At 41.9% G+C, this 20,476-nt stretch overlaps 3 protein-coding genes across 3 annotated transcripts in view; 1 reads left to right on the top strand and 2 right to left on the bottom strand.

Moving 5' to 3' along the window:
* kdm2bb (lysine (K)-specific demethylase 2Bb) overlaps positions 1 to 3,960 on the bottom strand; it is a 79,685-nt gene extending 75,725 nt beyond the window's left edge. Inside the window, exons 1-4 of the mRNA XM_088935336.1 lie at positions 3,854 to 3,960; positions 2,926 to 3,070; positions 2,330 to 2,408; positions 1,995 to 2,041 (exon numbers count right to left, since the gene is read on the bottom strand). Coding sequence (XP_088791462.1) covers positions 1,995 to 2,041; positions 2,330 to 2,408; positions 2,926 to 3,070; positions 3,854 to 3,886 — 304 coding nt within the window. The 5' untranslated portion in view covers positions 3,887 to 3,960. The remainder of the gene's footprint in view (positions 1 to 1,994; positions 2,042 to 2,329; positions 2,409 to 2,925; positions 3,071 to 3,853) is intronic.
* Positions 3,961 to 5,297: 1,337 nt separating this feature from the next.
* orai1b (ORAI calcium release-activated calcium modulator 1b) lies at positions 5,298 to 13,200 on the top strand. The gene is made up of 2 exons (XM_088935623.1): positions 5,298 to 5,679; positions 10,930 to 13,200. The coding sequence occupies exons 1-2, from the start codon at positions 5,566 to 5,568 to the stop codon at positions 11,500 to 11,502; spliced, it is 687 nt and encodes a 228-aa protein (XP_088791749.1). The 5' UTR covers positions 5,298 to 5,565; the 3' UTR covers positions 11,503 to 13,200.
* Positions 13,201 to 13,430: 230 nt separating this feature from the next.
* morn3 (MORN repeat containing 3) lies at positions 13,431 to 18,927 on the bottom strand. The gene is made up of 5 exons (XM_088935622.1): positions 18,756 to 18,927; positions 17,982 to 18,139; positions 16,092 to 16,251; positions 15,234 to 15,418; positions 13,431 to 13,875 (listed from the first exon to the last, which is right to left on the bottom strand). The coding sequence occupies exons 1-5, from the start codon at positions 18,898 to 18,900 to the stop codon at positions 13,807 to 13,809; spliced, it is 717 nt and encodes a 238-aa protein (XP_088791748.1). The 5' UTR covers positions 18,901 to 18,927; the 3' UTR covers positions 13,431 to 13,806.
* Positions 18,928 to 20,476: the final 1,549 nt, after the last annotated feature.

The raw sequence follows: 20,476 nt of genomic DNA on the forward strand, positions 1-20,476 counted from the left end.
ACACTTGGAAGATATCCCAGTTCACTGGAACAGTACTGATGATAGTTAACATTAAAAGTAGTGCATCGTCCATGCTACTGGAAGGAATGTTTTGCCAAAAGACCCAATCCAGCTTGAAATGGATGAGGGACATTAAATAGTTGCCACACTAAAGATATGGCACCCAGAGCATAGAGCAAGACAGGACAAATGTGTAAAAAATACAGAACCTAGACATGAGTTTGCAGCCTCCATTAATTTAGACAGCAGCATCTTTATCAATCACCATACCCTGGCAGCTCGTTCTAGCCATCCTGTGCGACAGCAGGAAACTGGGGGTTTATCTGCACTTCTCAAAGTCAGCTGTAATTTCCACTTGCTGCTGTTGCACCGCCCACGACCAGCGCTGACGACAAACGTCCTGTTCTACACACCCCACCTGCAAGAGGTTCAGGCTTGGTGTTGCTTTCCATTCATACAAAAGGCCGCCTGGCTCTCAACTCAGATCGGAAGTTGACTGTGCTAGCACAACCTTTAACACTTTCGCTTCTAGGCTATCAACCTGCGATGTAAAACATTCAAGAACTGCTTAAAAAAAAAACCCGACAAACTGTATGAATGCAGACACCTGCACAGATCAGATGCAAAAGCTGCAATTTTTCCCCATCTGAAAATTGAATGCAAAAGCTAGAGCTGTTCAGTTCTAGTTATACCAACAGACCCCCTGAACAATAACCCTTGACCTCCTACCAATGCAACTGCCCTAGCTAAGATCCTGAAAGACTTGATTGGTGTAAAGATGCTGCAAATCTACTGACTCCATGTGGATGTACAGTAGATTCTTCAGACTGCTTAAAGCACAGCCCGGCTATTATGGCTGTCCTGTCCCTCAGAGAAGAACAGTAGATTTGAACCCAGCACAGCATGGGAAGAGTTCTGCAGCTCTGAATTCATCTCTTTCCCCATCCTTCAAGGAATCCTTGAAGAACCTGCTAGCGACAGTTTAATTACTGCTAAACCACCAATGCAAAACTGTATAGCTCAACCACATAGCTTTTAAGATTAGTGAGGTAAAAAAAAACTACAGTCAGACACACAGCAGATATGTTGCATTACCAGTCCTTTTTTTTAACATGCTCTGGTATTTCTAAATACCGGTGGGTTCATCCCCTCCAAGGAAAACTCATCAGGAGTGTAAACAAAAGCAGCAACCTTCATTCATCCCTGAGTTTTTCATTTGTTCTTAGATGAAGGAGCTGGACCCTTTCCTATCAGATGTGGCTTCACCAAAGCGAATCATCATCGGGATTAATAGTATATAATCTAATTAATTTACCTGTTCTGTAATACAGTATGTTAATGCATTCAAATAACACTGTCTCGTGCATTAATGATTACAGTGATATGACTTTACAAAGTAAATAATACGTAGTGTTCTAAATTCAACAAAAATACGACAGTAACTGCTTCGCAGAATCAGAAATATCCGAGTGCTCTTTTCATTACAGGGATATGTTGGATGACTTTTTACTATTTAAATGTAGAAAGCAGAATTCCAGCTCAGCCTGATGATAAAACATGACTCATCTCAATTTGAGTATACCCTCACAAATTGATTCATGCTGTCTTCAGCTGTTCCGGTATTAGCTTGTTGTGGACCCACGGAAGAATGCTTTCAGCTTTGTACCCGCAAGGTGGCTTAACTCTCAAAGGGAGAGTGGACTAGTCGGGATTCGCTTCATAGCAAACCGCTACACCAACACAACGCCTTAGGCGTCTTTTATACAAGCTTTGCACAAGTTAAAAAGTAAAATGGATCAAAACAAAGTTATGTTTCTGAAATATTAATACGCCGACTTAAAACGAATCTTGTATAATCCCGCTATGATTTTTTCAAACCGGTTTGCTCTTATGTTAAATACAGAGGAGCTTGCACAACATCCCAAAATCGCTATTCATGGGGGACTAAAACGGCACTGTTCACGATTTAAAGCAAACATGGAAGACCTACTTACCTACCAAACCTTTAACCTCGCTTACGTTGAAGTCGGGATCTGGCATCCTTCGGAAATAAGGAAAAAACACGATTAGGATATTTGCATTGCACCGAAGTGTGCTTCCAAATGATCCAAATTAGTTTTACTTTTTTTTTTTACACTTGATGCATATCCAACACATCCCGCTTTGGTCATTTCGATCAACTAAAAAACGAAACTTACGACACGCATTCTACTAGGCTGTGTTAATTTAATGTTATTATGATTAATCGATATTTGTGGTTTCTTACAAACTGTATGAGATTTTAAATGAGTGCAGTGCATGAGCCGTAAATGTACCGTCTGTCACTCACCTTATTCCCAGTCCATCTTTGGTTTTAAAAATTAGAGGGATCTTGAGCGCTTCTCTTTGCACATACTCGTAGGTAAAATCTGCGTGACAAAATTGCAAACGCAGCTAGACAACTTTTCCATATTTAACAGTATTCAAAAATTCATTACGCCTCATAGTGCGTATTCTGCTAATGATTAAATGTGGCCAGACCGTACCCAGGAAGGTGATACAATCGATAATCCTAGCATTAAAATTCAATATTATTTCTGCACACTCACATGCGGATAACGTAGATGCCTGTGTGGTTTTTGGCTATTTACACCGGGGTTTTTTTTTTTTATTCGTCACGTTTGGTGCCGTGCAATTTGAAGCTTAAAAAAAGATTAAGGCATAACTATGAGAGCAACATGGGTAGGCTTTGACTTCAAGCTCTAGCACCTGACAGTACTTCCCTGCACAGCAAACCCAGGCGGGAAAATACAAACTTGAACACGGGTTTGACTTGAGCCAGTACTGCGTGACCTTCACTATGCACTCTGTAGCAGATGGCGTTTGGGTCGGAAGGCGTGGATATGTTTTTTTTTATGAATGGAACTCAGAGGCGAGGATATTTACCTTTCCCGTCCATCATCACCACGTAGTTAGTATTATATGAATCACTTTTAAGTTTCTCCTCCAAATTAAAACTTCGGATACTCGTAATTTCTTCCACATCCGACAGATCTTCATTTTCGTCGTACATTCTCCTACCGATGGAGCGCTGTGTTTGAAAATTACATTTAAAAAAAAAGTAAAATCGACTATGGCCATCCTCCCCACCCCCGACATTAACTTTAAATCAAGTACCCTTCGTTGGAGCTCATGTATGCATTATGCAACAATAAAAACAATGCGAATATTTAACTAACTTTTGTAACACAATGCCCATTTGCTGCTGCTTTTATATATATTTTTAAAAATTGCTGTTTTCATATTTAAACCATTCAGGTAAGACACTTTGCTTACCAATCGCGTTATTAATTTGAAGTAACACGAGCTGCGCCCGTAAAAAAAAAAAACAAAATGCATCGAGATTTAAGATTGTTAAGATTTTTTACAACACACAAGGAGCACGCATCACAGCGTTATTTAAATAAATGTAACTCCCTAGGCCCATCAAGCCTAAATGAAAAAAAAAAAGAATATATACAGCGCTTGAACGCTAGTTAAATGTTTTCAGTCATTATCTGCCTTGCAAGACAGGGCTTAGCCACACTCCTGTGCTACACGGCTCTCACCACCATTTAAAACGGGGATACGTTCTCAACGCTAAAAACAAAAATAAGTCCAGCGTCAGATTCCTCACATTGCTGCGCCAATACATGTAATTCACCGAAACCTGTGAAATTAGATCTGCACGCATCGATATGCCGCAAAACAGTGTGAAGCAGTGTGAAACATTAAAATGTTGTTTCTAATACCGAAAATGCTTCTAAATAGATTTCTTACACTTTCAGTCCCTTTTCCTAGGCTGGCTATAAAAGGATAGGGTAAAACTACACACCAGTCTGCGTCCAGATTCTGCGTGCGCCTCCATTTTTTGGAGAATTCGCCAGTTTTACCACTTTAGCCTCGCATTGTGCCGAAAATGCTACATTTAAAGTTAGAAAACACTTTGCTTTCCGATTCCAAACTAAGTAGGCACCATTTTTGTATAGTATTGAGCTGACGTCACGGCCGAAAGAATCAAAACATTGCTAGAGAGCGTCATGCGTCATCTTTATTCACAACTTCAAGCCTACATCCTCGCGTTCTTCATAGTTTTCAACAGCATAAAAGCAATTGTATTTCGATGCGGTGCTGCTCCAATAAAACAATCCTAAAGTCACGTCTACCCTGATTCTTTTTTTTTCTTTCTGGGTCACGAGTCTGCAATAAGCATGCACGCAGGCGCTGCAGCTGTTGTGTGTGTTGTGTAAAGCGAGAGACGGTGCGTGCATGCAGCGTGCCTCTCCAGATGCATGACATTGTGCATGTACACACACACAGCGACACGCACGGCGGCATCGCTTTTTTTTTTGTTGGTAACGTGTCGGATAGCCCGGCCACTAGCTCTGCAGAGTTGGTTTCAGGTGTCCCTCCCCTTGTTAAAAATGGTTTAACCGAAGTCTAGACCCCCCCCCCCCCCCGGCCGTCCTCGCGTGGACATTCCACGATGGGGGTTAGCGGTCTTTGTGCGTGTGTGTGATTTTATTTTCGGGGACAAATGGCACGGGGAATGTCCGTAAGATCTTCCGGACTATGCGACGACCCCGCTCCAGAACGCGATAGACAATCAATGCGATAATCATCGCAAAAGACTGTATTTAGTATGGACTGCATGTCGACTGAATGTGGTGTTTTAAAGGCAAGTACTGATTCAGTGCTGTGCTACTGTACAACTGATATTGCATAATTTAAAATGTTTTTTCGGCCATTAACCCTCATTTCAAAAGCCGCATTCAAATGAAACAAAGTCCAACGTATTCCCTGAAAAACTCTTGGGAACCTAAGCTCTGAATCCAAAATCTGATCTAATGTGTGTTGTTTCAAACGTCTTCCTTTCCGGGAAAGATTAATGGCCATCGATCCTGAAAAGTTCAAAAGCAATAGCTTCAGGTTAAAAGGATCAGTTTAAATCGCTACGTGTATGTTCTTGATTCATACGTTCACACTGTGGACATAGAATACTCGAATGTAGACCAGTGATTTGAGCTCCACCATTCATCTTTTACTGGGATAGAAACCTTTACAGCTAAATGAGTTCTGCTACAAAAAAAAAAAGGCAGGCTGTCAAAATAGGGGAGGGACATGCAAAAATATCTTTGACCCTTCAGAGTTGCATCCGTAACTACCAATTGCACGGCCCAAATGGCGGCTCCAACAGGACCCAGTCGACTCGGGAGGGGGAGTATCCGCCTTCATGAGGGCGGGGTGTCACATATGAGCGCTGCGTCGGGTAGCCGCACGGGGTTCTGGGAAACAGAGGGCGTCTTGTTCTCCTCTCTGCTCTGTTGGATAAGAAGTTGTTGAGACGGAGCGGTCTGTCGGCAGCCGACGGTCCGTTGTCCCCCGCCCCACCCCCCCTCCTCGATCCCGGAATCTGTGAACCGCAGGGTCTCATGAGGCCGCATCCTGAGGCTGGGACGGTCTGCTCTTCCAAACGGAAGACCCTGTTGTAACCGCCGAAGCGGCCCGTTTTGCACCCTGCCCAAGTTCGCCCAGCGCTTCTCTTTGATGAGCCTTAACGAGCACTCGCTGCAGGCTCTGTCCTGGAGGAAGCTCTATCTGAGCAGAGCCAAGCTCAAGGCTTCGAGCAGAACGTCAGCCCTTCTCTCAGGTTTCGCAATGGTGAGTACGGCTACTATGTGGCCGAGAAGGGCGCCGAATTATTTTTTTTAAAAGTTGTCGTTAAGTGGGGTTTTTTTTTTTTCCCCCCCGTTGAAGGAAAGCGAGCGTGCCTTGACAGTTAAACTTGCTCATTTGTGCCGGTGCACGAAGAGGTATTAATAGAGATGTGTGATGTTTTAGTTTTTCAGATTTCAGATTAGTTTCGTATCGTTTTTATTATAAGTTAGCTGCCGTGTCAACAATCCCCGTCATGATAACGATTTGATTTCCTGTTCGTCTTTGGTGCCGTGCAGTTTTTTCAGCGTCTTGACAGTGACATGCCTCTGGCTTTGATCTTGGTTAAAACGATCTGCGCTGCCCGTACCTCTTGCTTAATCAATTGCTTTATTTGATGTATTTTAAGTTTTAAGTCGGGCTGGAGATCTCATGTTTGCATTGGAACCCCAAAATTCTCGATGAGAGCTGCGCCGTCTTGTGGGACTGTAGCTCTGCATGAACTCCGCTCCCCGAATCCACTGAAGTTTTATCATTTAAAGCTGTCAGATTCAGTTGGGTAGAGTTTCATAGGGGCATTTGATGCACTGAACAACATTTTGCCATTTTATGGTGATTTCACGTGGGCGAACGGCTGGCAAAGGAACGCACCCATATGGGAACATTTTGTGTGCCGAAATATTCATTAATTTTCACGCATTGAAATTCGGGGTGGGATTTTGCAGTCAGGAAGTAAATTAAGTCCGCATTGAGCCCCGTGAGATTCTGGTCGTGTTTGTGCAATTCTGCCAGTATACGTCTAAGATGTTCTTAGTAAATTATGCGAAGGTGCAACCAGTGTACACAACCCACTAGAATAATAAATTTAGTCTTTATCGGTATTCCACTGCAGATCTCCAGTGCTGCATTTTTTTCCACCCGACATTGTTTCTTTGGGTGCGCATAGGGTGGCAAAACTGACACTGAGTACAATTTATAATACTTAGCAGTAAAACTAGCGCCAAGATATGAAATAAGTGAAAAACAGTCTTATAGCTATCCATTAATGAATGCTATACTTTCTTATTGCCTACATACCAAGATAGGGATTTTCCATTCGAGTACTGCATGTAGAAAGAATGTAAGTCTGGCATAGCACGTATTCAGTAATTTACGTCTTGAAAGGGTTTGACAGTGCTGCATTTGTGCATCTGTGTTGTGCAGGCTAATCTTCAAACACTGCATTTGTGCTTTTTAAAGGGTTTCAAACCTTTAATAGATCGCACTGAATAGTTCATCTGTATAATAAAGCTACAGTTCTGTTATAAGCACAGCACCAAAATTCCCCTTAATAAAACACAGGGAGCCCCCCTCTACTATTTTGATTGAGATTTTTTTTAAAACTACTGTCATTTGTAATATCACTATTACATTTAAAAAGGAATATAGTTAGCAACTGCAGGTGAGATTTTGTGATGTATTATACCCAGGAATCGAATACACAAAACCTGTGTTTTCTGCACCTCGATGTGACTCGCGGTATAGCTGCAAATTTGGGCAGTCCGCAAACGCTGGTCTGCAAACGGAGAGCGAAAAGTACCTGTAGCCAGTATGTGTGTCTGGGAAGCAGGGATGGCAGGGATTCCCTTCCCGACTGCGCTGGAGGAAGCAATTCTTCTTCCTTTGTCCAGAGCTCTGCCTTGAGTGGCTTCCAAATGGGCCGAAAACTCACATTGAACATCTTAGGAAATGTTTATATTGGCACCCAGCCATTCTCTAACTGCTGGTTGTAGTCCCAGCAGGGGGCACCCTGGTTGGGACACCAGTCCAGCACAGGGCAGACGAAGACTTGCACACGCTCACACCAGGCCCAGTTCTCACAGAAGCCAATGAACCCGATTAACCACGCCAATACGCTATTGGGCTGTGGGGCAAGACTGGAGCTCCTGGAAGAACCCCACACAAACTCCAGGCAGGTAGCCCCCCAGGTCCGGCAATGAACCCAGGGCTCCAGCACTGCGCCGACATACCGACTTATTGCAGAACAGTCATTGTGAAATATATGAAAGGAGGAGTGCATTTAGTGGGGTTTTGATTTTTGTTTTGGGGGGGTAGGAACAGAGATCACTGCAAATTAATTGTGTGGCTGTACACTGGCAGAGTACTTCCCATCTTCCCTGGTTTAGATTGTAAGAGGCATTGGTTTAAACTGGAGATGACCTAGGGTTATACAGGAACACCCTAGACTGTATCTGCTCTACATCCATTCCACTGTGATCACTTTCACTCATTCTGAAAATCGTACTTGTTCTGTTGCACATTGAGGAGTGTCCGCAGGGCGTTTCCGTTTAATTCCAGTTCAAGCCTTATTGTCCTCTGGGGGAAATGTGTTTTGCAACAGAGTGTAACACAGCAATACAACAAAGACGGACGAACATCGCCAACTAAGAAGTCCGTAGAGCATTGTTTCAGGAGATAAGAGAGCTTCTTTACATTAAGAGTGGGATTGCAGAGGTGATAATAATACTAAAAATAAACTTTACTTTATATAGTGCGTTTTAAGGTGGCTTCTCAAAGCGCTTTATAGAAAGACAACAGCAGCAACAACAATTAAAAAAAAAACGCAAGATGAGAGTATGTTGATGGTGGTACCAAATCCAGTAAGAGCAGAGGGGTAAAGAACGAAACCAGTTAAGGTGAAGGCTCTTCTAAAGAAGAAGGTTTTAGGTCTGGATTTGAAGGAGTTTAGAGACGGTGAATCTCCGATATCCTTTGGGAGAGAGTTCCAGAGCTGAGATGAAAGATTTCCGGAGTCTGTTCCTGTTATACCTGGTGAGCTGTCTCCCGCAGGGGAGCAGTGTGAATTCACAGCGGAGGGGGTGAGCCACACATTCCATTATGCTCATCATCTTCTTCAGAACTCTTTGTAGACGGTGTTTGTTTAATTTGCCTCAGTGATTCTGCTGCTTATCTCCACACGGATTCCCAGCCAATCTCAATTAATGGTACAGATGCTGCCATCAGTAGTTTGCTGAAAAATGTTCAAATAAAAGTAGCACTTTCAGTACTAACATAGGTTGGTGGAGTGGATTGTGTGCTATAGCGGTTTTAGCCATGCCTTTGCTTAGGTCCTTATGACACTTTCTGTTTGAAATTACTTATTTATTGGTTTTCGTGTTCTCATCTATTGTAGGGTTTAGAAATGGTGGGAAAAAGCAGAGCATTTAACATTTAGATAGGATAAGATCACTTTATCGGCCACATACATTTTCTTGCATTAGGAATTTGTCTTTTCGCATACCCCAGCTTGCTCTCCATGAGACACACAGACAGGGAGAGAGAAGCTTGGGGTCAGAGCGCAGGCTCAGCCACTGTACAGCACCCCTGGAGCAGCTGGGGTGAAGGGCCTTGCTCAGGGGCCCAGTGAAGTAGGATTCCTCTGCCGGCCGCGGGATTTGAACCTGCAACCTTCCAGCCACAGGCGCAGGTCCTTAGCCACAGAGCCACCGCACCGCCCCGTATTTATTTTGCTGTTTCAGTAGGTAGCAGTGGAATGTGATTGGCTAGTTGCAAGTGAGAGGAGGCCCTCCAGTCCGTCCGGTTCATTTGATGTTTCATCAACAAACGGGTGCAAAGACCTCATCCAGCCCTTGCTTGAAAAGGCCAAAAAACAGTTAATGGAAGGGATCATAAAGCATGCTTCAGTGAGCCACTTTTCTTTTCTGAAAAGTGGAGAAAAAAAACAGCTCCTGAGGTTAAAAATTAATAACCTATGGTCTGTCCTCCGGCACTCACTATTTAGTACCCTAAATGGGTTATGCAAAACTTCGACTTCCTTGTGTTATTTTTTTAATGGGAAGTTGTAGGTGTAACCGCACCACAATGGTACACGTATTATTAAAATGGAATGTAGTGCATTTAGTAATACCGATTGGACTTATTAATTAAGTAGAGCTTAACTCTGTAGTGACAAGCAGGAGAGAAAAATGTTTCAGCTAATGAGCCTTCTTCTGATGTCAGGTATTACTCCTGTAGAATGCTTAATAGCCAGAACATCTTTCTTTGCAATCTTCAGTGTGGAATTAACCTCATTATTAAGGGTTAATGTATAACCACATTACAGCAAAGGCATACTTAGTATTATTTATTTTTAGCCTTTTCCTTTTCAGTCCTGATTCATTAAACCTGTTGTGCACCCCCAGTTTGCACATGAGGTATTTTTAAAACTACATCTCGTATGGTAACTGTTGGTAAAGAGGCCCGTCCTTTCAGTCATTTGACTGAAAAGGGGGAAAAAATGTTTTAGGAAGCATAATCTTCATTTATCTTCTTCCATTAAATTCTGATTCGAGGCCTTTCCACAACACAGTGAAAATGTCTGTTACCAGCGCAAGCGTGTCAACTTTAGAAAAAAAATTCTAAAGAAAGGTATTTGTGTGGAGTCCTGACACGCTTGGCCTGACATTGAAAGATGCTGAAGCATTAAAGAATTGATCACAACAAGCACCAAAGAGATAATAGCATCAGGTATGACCGGGAGCTTCGGTTCTGAATTATTTTTAAATAAATTTTTATTGTGTTTCACCCTTATTTTCATTTCCGGTTTTAGAAAAACAATAAAAATGCTTTATTCACAAGCCCAAATTATTCCTGCCTCTTTGTATGGATGAAGAATTGCCATGGAGTCAGTATGGTTTAGAATTGGAGCTGCTGCTTTTTGGACATTACTTTTGTCTGATTTTTATCCAGGAAACATTGGGAAAGCATTCTATTTAGCTTACATCCCAGGGCAGTTTTAACGATAAGGGCTTTGACCCCTCTGGTGAATTGGATACCTGACATATTAAGCCCATCCCCACAGACTCTGAGCTCATCTGCATTGCGATCGGAAGAAGAGGAACTGGGGTGCGTGAAGCTGGAAACCCCTGGTGGGATTCTGACTTCATGGAGCTCTGTGCACTGCTTTGTCTTTTCACAACATTTCACAACTTATACACGCTCTCGCGAAGACCAAGTACGGCGTGGCGGCAGGGGGCACAGGAAAACGACCGGAAGCTATACCAAAACAAGTCTTTTAGTTTCTGTCTTAAAGGCAAATGCCCTGGAAAAACTGTGGTTTTAAAGTTTTAAAATGTATATACTTTTAAACCATGAAAAACCGAAGTGCAATTCGGACATTTTCTAACCATTAGTAAGACTACACGGGAACTCTCTCCTCTCGACAGATTTGATCTAGATTGTGAGTAGCGAAAGTTGTCTTCTCTCTGCCGCCCCCAGGTAGCTATGGTGGAGGTCCAGCTGGAGCCCAACCACGACTACCCCCCCGGCCTGCTGATCGCCTTCAGCGCCTGCACCACCGTGCTGGTGGCCGTGCACCTCTTCGCCCTCATGATCAGCACGTGCATCCTGCCCAACATCGAGGCGGTGAGCAACGTGCACAACCTCAACTCCGTCAAGGAGTCGCCCCACGAGCGCATGCACCGGCACATCGAGCTGGCCTGGGCCTTCTCCACCGTCATCGGCACCCTGCTCTTCCTGGCCGAGGTGGTGCTGCTGTGCTGGGTCAAGTTCCTGCCCGTCAAGAGGAACCCCCTGTCCCCGTCCGGCGAGCACAACACCACCGAGACCATCAGCGCCGGGGAGGCGGCAGCCATCGCCTCCACGTCCATCATGGTGCCCTTCGGGCTGATCTTCATCGTCTTCGCGGTGCATTTCTACCGGTCGCTCGTCAGCCACAAGACAGACAGGCAGTTCCAGGAGCTGGAAGAACTTTCCAATTTTGCCAGACTCCAGAACCAGCTGGACCACAGAGAAGCTCCGATGCAGTCACCGAGCAGTCATTTTCCGTAAACAGAAAATAAACGCCCCACTTGAGCCACTGAACTCTTGATTGTTATGGCTACTGTAATATGTTACCTGATGCATGGACGGGTTCTACTGTTTTAAACTAATGACTGATTTTTGTTGCCTAGAAAACATCATTTGTAAGATTTACTGTACAGTTTTGCTGCTGTTTCAAGGGGTTTTGCATATCTGTGCATATTTTATATAGAAATGCAGAGGTTAAATTTTTACAGTCGACAGATAAAGGTGTTTATCACTGCAGTAGCGCATGCATTTTTAAGTTTTGATTGGATTGTGTAGGGTTCTGCAGTTTTTCTTTTTTTGCCCCCTCTTATCAATATATGAATTGTAAGAAAGAGAACCTAGATCACTGAATGATTTTTGTGAAGTGCATTACTTTTGCTACAGTATTTGATCATTATTGAGGCGATTAGTTGTAAAATGTTTTCTTTGAACTTGATACAGCTTTAAAAAAGCAATGAGATTTCACAAGAATAGTTGCCTTAAATTGTAGTGGTTACCTCATTAACAAGTTTTAAAAAGGCATTGTAGAATGAGTCTACAAAGTCAAGAATCTTTGTTCAATGTGCCTGTTTAATACCCTTTTAATAATCTGTCATAAGCTGAAACTGCTTTTGTATAGTGATGATCTGAAAATATAAGGTGAATGACAGATCCCTTGAATATTTCACTGCATATCAAGGGACTAGCATCTTTAAAACTACAAGGTAAATTAGTTGGGTTTAGCTTCATAAGGACAATGCCAAGTCTTAATATGGCTCTTTGAACCAAAATTGTTTCATCTTTACACTGCATTTGATCCACTAGCCCTGCCTGGCTCTGTCATTGTGGAAAGATACAATAGTAGAGGTACGTTCAAGCAAAAAAGAAAATGTTGAAAATAATTTTGGAATTTAGTTGTGTTTATATATTTTGTGGAGAAGAAAAAGGTGTTTTTAATAGGTGAATGTTCATTTAATGGAGTCTACTGTAATCATTGTTGGCAATAGGGAGAAATGCATCCCACTGCTGGCACCTACTGGCCATTAAGAAATAGTGAATTAAAATTCTGAAATGCTCTGGCCAGACCGCTACACTGGATCCTGTTCTTCCTGATAATCTGAAGACTTGAGTGAACAGCACAAGCCATGAATTCCTAAATTCAGAGGCTACAAAACTGATACAGACTGTGTTAGCTAATACCATGACAAGATTATTTTTTATACTAATAAGGTCAACTTATTAGTATTAAATGAACTGCTGTTCAAGATCACTGGGGAAAAACACTTTCGTTTAATATTTTATGACTGTTAAAAGTATATGGAAATCTTTTCTTTACACACACCAAGAAAAGTCAGGAAAACTAAGACTGCAAAATGCTTTTCAGAGATATATACTCTTTAATTTAGATATTGGACTGCTTAACAAAATGAGTAAACTTCCAATCATCTGTTCTATACCTACAATTCAGGGTACTTCTAAATATAATATATTTCCAAACCGATCTAGTGCACAGATGATTACAATAGGTTTGGTAGTCTTACTATTTTTTAACCAAAAAAAGTATACCAAGAGTGAATGTGTAATCAGCTTGTTCATTAAATTATTTTTGCCAATTGTGTATTTTTAAACTTCTGAAAGCTGTAAATGTCCAAAAACTGCACAAAAGCAATGGTATTTAAATATACCTTTTGTATCCTGAAAGAGTCTCAGGAGCTTTTTTTGTGTCACTTTCTAAATTGATTCCTGTCTATTGCGCTCTTCAAAGAAAGTACAAAGGGGTGAACATTGATCATTGCTACTAAGATCCTTTTTCAATTCTGTATTGTTAAGAGAAAATGTATGTTCACCGCATTTGATCAACATCCTGCTTCAGAATTTGATGGAGGCACTTTTTGGTAAGGTCAAAGGGAAAGAAATTATAAAGTTTAATATTCTTTACAAGAAAAGGTTTTAATCTTATGGGATGAGGCTATGTACAAATCATGCAGAAGAAAAACAAAACCCCTAAAAAACACTTAAGGATACAACATGATTACAATGGTAAGATCCCAGAAACCTCTAAGCCTATTTTGCAAAACTTGTATTTGCATACTAGAATATTATATGTTCTGTGGCCTTCAGCCTATAAGAGAAGGATGATGCATTTCCACTGATTGCAGATAATGACCCTGTTATCTGGTACCACCTTTACTGGGTGCAATGAATCGGGTTATGCTTGCAAAGAGCTGCCAATGCAGCCTGGTGTGAGAGAGGGCCTGTTTCCCCCTTGTTTTCTCTTTGTCTCTGCCATCCTGGTTAAATCTGAATTTACTCCTGTTCGACTGGAAGCTGTGATAGGGCTTCTTTTAAAACCGCAGCTGGGTCTGCCAGATGTACCTTGAATAAAAGAAAATGGCACCATCATGAAAAGAAGCAGCATACTACTATAGGAGACCCTACATTACATAAAGAAAGAAAATGATTCTGTATGCTATAAAGTCATGAAACGAGATTTCTGTTCAAAATGCATGAACATAAAAATGGGATAAAGTTGTCTAGTTTTATATTTACAAAACAATGACATTTTAAGAGACGACCAACATGGATTTAGGAGAATGGTTTTTGTTTAATATACTAAAATTATTTGAACACAAGAACAATGACACCACTAAAGCATCTGACACAATGTAATGGTTTCCCAGAATGCTTTTCATAAGGACCCCCAAAATGGCTGTCAAATGAACATCTAGCATCCAAGGCTGCGCATGAAAACTGGTTAATGAATTGGAAAATAGCTGTCTTCTTAAGGCATACAACATTAAATTGGACAGATGAAAGCATTGATGATTTAAGGCATGTTGCCTCTAGTTATCTACAGTATATCATTGGTTTAGATTCTGGTGTAGTGTCCAAACTGCATTTGTAGATGATGAAAAAATAGGGGGAGTGACAAACACTGAAGCAGTGGTAAGTGGCTTAAAATAAACATGCACAAACACTGACCAGGCAGAAAAATGTAACTTCACATTAATAAGTGGTCCATATAGAATGTAGGAAGGATAATCTGAATTTATAAATGTGGTTGAAGTGTTTCTTTCTGCTTTCTGCTAATTTCGCTCATAACTTTCTGAATAAACAGACCCCTCTGCCATCCTAGAAAAAACATCTAAATGGATTAATGCCAATTCATTTTTGAACCTGTGTTCACTAACTTTCCATTTATTTTTTAAATCAAACAATACAACAACGTGTACAGTGCTGCAAAATCTTTCTTCTCACCAAATGAAGGGCCTTTATAGTTTAAAAGGTTTTCTAGTTTAGTGTTTTAACCATGTTGGATTCGACACACACCTGGTTATACTCTGTTCAACGAATTACTATAGTACAGGTATACTTTCTAATGCTTTACAATAATATAGATAATACATAAACCATGTATTGATAGAGTTTCCTGTCCAATTATTTTAATGTTCCCACAGCAACTTTGAGGCCTTCTCTGATTGAATACAGGGATCAGCTTTTCCCTAGTTCATAAGGATAAATCCGCAATGAAGTGAGGCAAAGTTCCATCCTTATAGTCCTAAAGACAGAGCTTCTCAGCTGTGTCATTTTTCCCAGGCGTAAAAATAAACTAATAAACAGGCCTGTTGCCATAATTTTGTTTTACCAACATTAAGGTTTTCTTTTCAAACTGGGCAGGGGGGTGCTGGCACTTCTTTTTTCCCCTTCAGGCAGTGAGTATTAGCTATCCCTACCTCTGGAATTGGGTAGACAGTTGGGGCCGGGGCTCCTTCTCTCCCGAAATCGACAACGGTTCCACACTTGGCAACGTCCTCTACCCACACCCCTTCGTAGAGCTGGCCCTTGTCCAGGTAGAAGAACTTCCCAGGCCCATGCTTCTTCCCAGTCTTCCAGCTGCCTTCATACCTGTTCTCGTTTGCTAAGAGGAAGAAAAATCAAGTGTTTCCAACGTTTTACAGGAAGGCCCTCACCTACTGTAGCTGGCAGAACCTGAATCTCTGTTAGCAAGCTCTTGTTGTAGAAACCCATACTCAAATCAGAGCACGGGGCAGAAGGTATACCGAGTCACTCCTGACAGCGCGTGGTAGATTGTGGTAGATTTGCCCAGCACTTTCCTTCTGGCACAGCAAAGGCTTGGCAAGTTGCAGCAGAAATTGGGAGTAACCACAGAAAGCTTGTGGAAACATTGGAGGGATCATGCTGATTCCATACTTAAAGGTGCTCTGGCTAGGAATCTAACCCAGGAATCGAGCCCAAGTACCCCAAACAGATAAAATCACCCAGCCAATATATCCCCAATTTTCTACCAGAAAGCCAAGACTGATTTCTTGGACAATTATGCAACGACAAACCCACCTGTCAGTTTTTGTTTTGGTAAAAGCTAATCCCGCCGCTCGTTTTCTTGACTATGTTCACCAAACATGGACAACATGTTAATCTGCAAATGTAATATACACTTACTGGACCACAGAGACAATGAATAACCTGAATCTGAGAAGAATATACAACCATCGTGGATGGCATCACCCTGCTGCTGTGCTGCTTACAGAGACACCTCAACAGTTGCAGAACATGTGATCATCAAGCCTTACCAAGTCTCAGCATTCCTTGTCCATCGTGCTGGTCCTCCAGCCACTCCCCCTCATATATATCTCCATTCGCATAGTACATTCTGCCCCAACCACTCCTCTGGTCTCTGAGCCACTCTCCCTCGTAGCAGGAGGAATCATTGTAAAAGTAAGTCCCAAATCCCTGAAGAACACACGCAGAATAACCTGTCAGAAAACTGCAAACATAAATATACCTGAAGGAGGCTCAACAGTCGAAACGATGTGTTTCTTCTTTCTATTTTTCAATGTGGAATTCCAAATCATGCTTTGCAAAATGGCTTGTATTTTGTGGGAATGCAGGGAAAACACTGAAAGGCCCTTTACAGTCTGTTATGTCCCCGTGCATGTCTGTGTGTTTTGGTTTTTTTCCCCACTTCCTGTATTCAGGTACCCCCTATTGGTCCATCATTACACCATCGCTACATTTGTGATGTCATCACCAATCTACTCCCGGCCAATCAGAACCCAAGATTAACAGTTTATATACCCGAAGAAGTCTCGACTCCATCAGCTTTTGCTCGACTTCGGTTAGCTGCGGCTCAACTTCTCATAGTATTTGCTCACTAGTGTTCGTGTTTGTTTGTTGGCTTGTTTGATTAGTTCTGATTACCTGTGTTTTGTTATTAGTTTGCCCATACTTGTTACTTTCCTTTTTACCTTACTCGTTCTCATTGTACCCCATTCCTTGCTTTTGTATCGTATATTCGTGTATTACCCTTTTTCCGCCATTGTGCAATTTTGCTCACTCGTGTTGTTTGTGTTTAACTATGAACCTTTTGTACACTTGGGGGAATGGTAATAGGTAAGGGCTTCGGGTATACATTTCACTTGTAGAGTTGTTTTCTGTCTAGACAAACTAGGTTAGGGGCATGTGCCACTTCTGTATCTTGGTTCTGGTTAGTCAGTGTAGGGAAGTTAGGGCGTGTGAAGACGTCGAAGACCTTCTGTTTCGAGTCTTTGTTTTGGTTAGTTAGGTCAGATCTCACCGTCACTGTATTAGCTAGGGCCGTTTTGTTTCTTTCATTTTATTTTCTTTAGCACTGCTCAAGTTTCTTTTCCCTGTGTGTTCTTTGTGTCCTGTAAATATGTACCAGTCACTTATTCACTCTTTTTTGTAAATAATAAATAACTTTTGCACCGAAACTGTGTTGTCCTGCTTCCTAAGTCCCTCACCAGAAACCCACCTTCAGCCAAACCCGTCCTGAATGTTACACCCCTTTACCCCTAGACTACTGGGGTCGTAACACAGTCCGTGCAGATATCTAATCACACCATCACTGCCATAACAGAAACTGAAGGCAGATGACATCAACCTGAACTTTGCAGCATGGTGCCTACATTTCACAAAATACACCCGTCTATGCATGGGCGAGCCAGAGTTCACAGCCCTTGGTCTCAGAAACTGTGCTCCTTCCCACAAGGAGTCAGACACCTCCCGGGGCTGTGAGGACTCGCTTGGGCCAAGTGTCCCAACCTCCTGCCTCTGACTAAGGGTCAATTATTTCATCAGTGCATGATATTGAAACCCATTGATCCAGTGCTCTGTCATTGAGCGAAGGGGTGTGCGTAGAGTACACTGACAACCTGCAGAGCAGGGAAGTCCTTGTTGCTCACAAGCCAGCTTCCCAGAAGGCCTGTCAGCCTGAATCATGTCCAAATACATCTCCATCTCTGTGAAACCCACTCTGCTCATCAGTACCCTGTCAGTCCAGCTAAGCACTGAAAGCAAGACGCGGCCTTCTCTACTTCCTCGCCACGCCGTAGCAACACCATGATCTGTGCACGAATACTATTGCACCTAGCGAGACACATTCAGCTTGTACCACCTCCCGAACCCAAGCCCAGCCCTCCTGTGCTGCTTCTGGTACTCGCCTCTTTCTTGTCGTTCTTCCATGATCCCGAATAGACCTTGACATACTCCCCAGTGCCGGGATGGGGCACGCTCAGAGTCCCATGGCCACTGCGCTTGCCACGTTTCCAGTCCCCGTCGTAAATGGCTCCAGTCTTCTTCCACACCTGTGTGCCCTTTCCTAATTCCGACAACAAAAACAGCTCAGCTCATTTGACCATCCTGGGGTAGGTCCTCCTTACTGTGTGCTGGATATTACAGTCCCTTGTCTCACAAAGAATGTCTCACTACCACTCTCGGGGCTAACATTTTTATATATATCATTTTAAAAGTACCAAATAATTTTTAACTGCCCCCCACCTCCACCACTATCTCATTTTGAAAGGCCAGATTTTTCAGGTTGTGCCTGCAAAACAGTGTAGGTGCAGCGCATCGAATAACTCTGCAAATTCTGGTCATTCTTCTTTGGCATACCATGATTCATATTTTAATCAGAAAAACAAAATGTCATAAAATAGATTCTGATTCTTCTTTCGGTTCAAACACCAGTCAACATTACACCAATTCAGATCTCTGTAGAAGGGGGCTTACTCTTCTGACTACTCGATGTCCATCCCGCAAACAAATGAACCGCTGGAAAACCCTCTTAGCACCGCTAAACTCCTGGTTCAGTAACTGCATCATTTCATTATATACAGGGCCCTTTTGGGGTTTTGTTTCGCAACCTTTATACATTGATCTAAATCCGGAATTGGCAGGGAACTGCTGTCACTTGAGAGGCACTTGGGCGACTTTACCGTGTTTCATGTTGTCCAGCCACTCGCCGGTGTATTGATCACCGTTGACCGAATAGACGCTGTGTCTCAATCCACATTTCTGCGCCTTTTCGTCCCATTCCTTGACGAGAGGCTGTGCTCTCCGGGGCTTTTTAAAATGGGGCATGTCTGCTCCGCTGTGACGGAAACGGCTTCTAAGTGATGTTAGGAGAAGGAATACCAACAACATATCTGTACAATCTGGGTTGAGCCATCGCCCAGAAGCATTTTTTACAGCGACTGGAGGATGCCCGTCTTTAATTACATGTGGAATCCGGAGCATTCGTTTAGTATTTAAAGTCATTCATGTAAAATAATTACGCTAAAAAGTGAGATATGTGTTATTTGCAGCATGTAATAAGTTGTGCACAATGCAGATAAAGACCAGGTGTTTTTATTTAATCATAATTCTGACTAACGCGACATTACATAGATATGATAGGATACATTTACTATTCAAATAAACCCGGCCCCTTCTGCCTCAACTGCGTTGAAAGTTAAACTTGGGATAAGGAATGGAAATACCTTGAAGAGGTGAGCGACTTTCTTTAATCCGTCTTGATTAAATTCACCAATTTGCAAAAAACAAGGAAATATTAGGAAGAACAGAGCTCCTGCCTGCGCTGTCCAAACACACAGCAGGCACCACTCAACAGCGTGATCCGTAACCATAGCAACAAACCCAGACGTCTTCCTGTCTCTCACAATTTAATATTTCGTGTATAAAAACATTCTGCCACAGAATAATAGAAGCAATTAACACACTCTTCGTGGTGTACATTTTACTTTGTTGATTAAATATTTTAAGTTATAATAATTTTGTCAATTTCAAAAATACAAAATAATGTCTTATAAAGACACTGAACACCAGCATTCAAAAAAATAATGTAATAACGATAACTGTTAGAAACAATTAGTGATCTGACACTTTGGCCTATAATATAACGTATTATATTCTATAACAGGCGTTGTTCCTATTCTATTTATATTAGTACTGTTTGTGTGCTTGTAAATCTAAAATTACGACAGCGGATTTCGTGTAGTAAAAACAACACATGCACTTTACTCAAAAGAATGGAAGAATGTTTTATTAGTACGCGCTTAAAAACACACAACACACTCCAAAACGCAAATTTTTAAAAATGCGCAGCACAGTAAAGTACAGCCAGGACTGTAGCAGTACATACGGCTCAGTTAAATTAAGCACTTTCCTGATCTGTCGTCTCTAAACGCTTTATTTCCTGTGGTGAACATGATCTCCAACAGCAAAAGTGACTGACGTCTCTATTACGAGCTGTAGATCGCAAAGTGCTCCGGTAACCAAAAGAAATTACGTGAAAACTTTACCTGAAAATTCCAGGTATTAACTACTTGTTAAAAATTAAGTTATATTTAATTTTGTCAAGTATGCATATTTATTTCAGCAATTTAAAAATTGCTTATATTTAGCAATTTACTACTACATATTATTTTATTGTAATATGTGCGTTGTTTTATAAGCCCTTGGAATTAGACACCAGATTTAATGAAATTAATCTAAATAATTTCAGCACTGATGGTGGTTTGATCGGTTTAGTAGTAGCTTCCACAAAGTAATTATTGGTTAACAATAAACGCGGGGTATACAGGCTCCAATGCACCTTCTTACATTGGCCGCTTATTTTAATACTTGCAATATTTAAATGTTTTAATTGGCAGTGTTC

The sequence above is a fragment of the Atractosteus spatula genome, chromosome 17, assembly GCF_055471065.1.
Source record: "Atractosteus spatula isolate fAtrSpa1 chromosome 17, fAtrSpa1.hap1, whole genome shotgun sequence".
Taxonomy (NCBI): domain Eukaryota; kingdom Metazoa; phylum Chordata; class Actinopteri; order Semionotiformes; family Lepisosteidae; genus Atractosteus; species Atractosteus spatula.

What these genes read in the sequence shown, in the direction of transcription:
- orai1b (XM_088935623.1), top strand. Translation starts at nt 5,566, where the DNA reads ATGAGCCTTAACGAGCACTCGCTGCAGGCTCTGTCCTGGAGGAAGCTC. An exon ending in TTCTCTCAGGTTTCGCAATG is followed by an intron (nt 5,680 to 10,929) that starts GTGAGTACGGCT and finishes TGCCGCCCCCAG; the next exon opens with GTAGCTATGGTGGAGGTCCA.
- morn3 (XM_088935622.1), bottom strand. Translation starts at nt 18,900, where the DNA reads ATGCCCCATTTTAAAAAGCCCCGGAGAGCACAGCCTCTCGTCAAGGAA. An exon ending in GCTGGACAACATGAAACACG is followed by an intron (nt 18,140 to 18,755) that starts GTAAAGTCGCCC and finishes TGTCGGAATTAG; the next exon opens with GAAAGGGCACACAGGTGTGG. An exon ending in GGAAGAACGACAAGAAAGAG is followed by an intron (nt 16,252 to 17,981) that starts GCGAGTACCAGA and finishes TGTGTTCTTCAG; the next exon opens with GGATTTGGGACTTACTTTTA.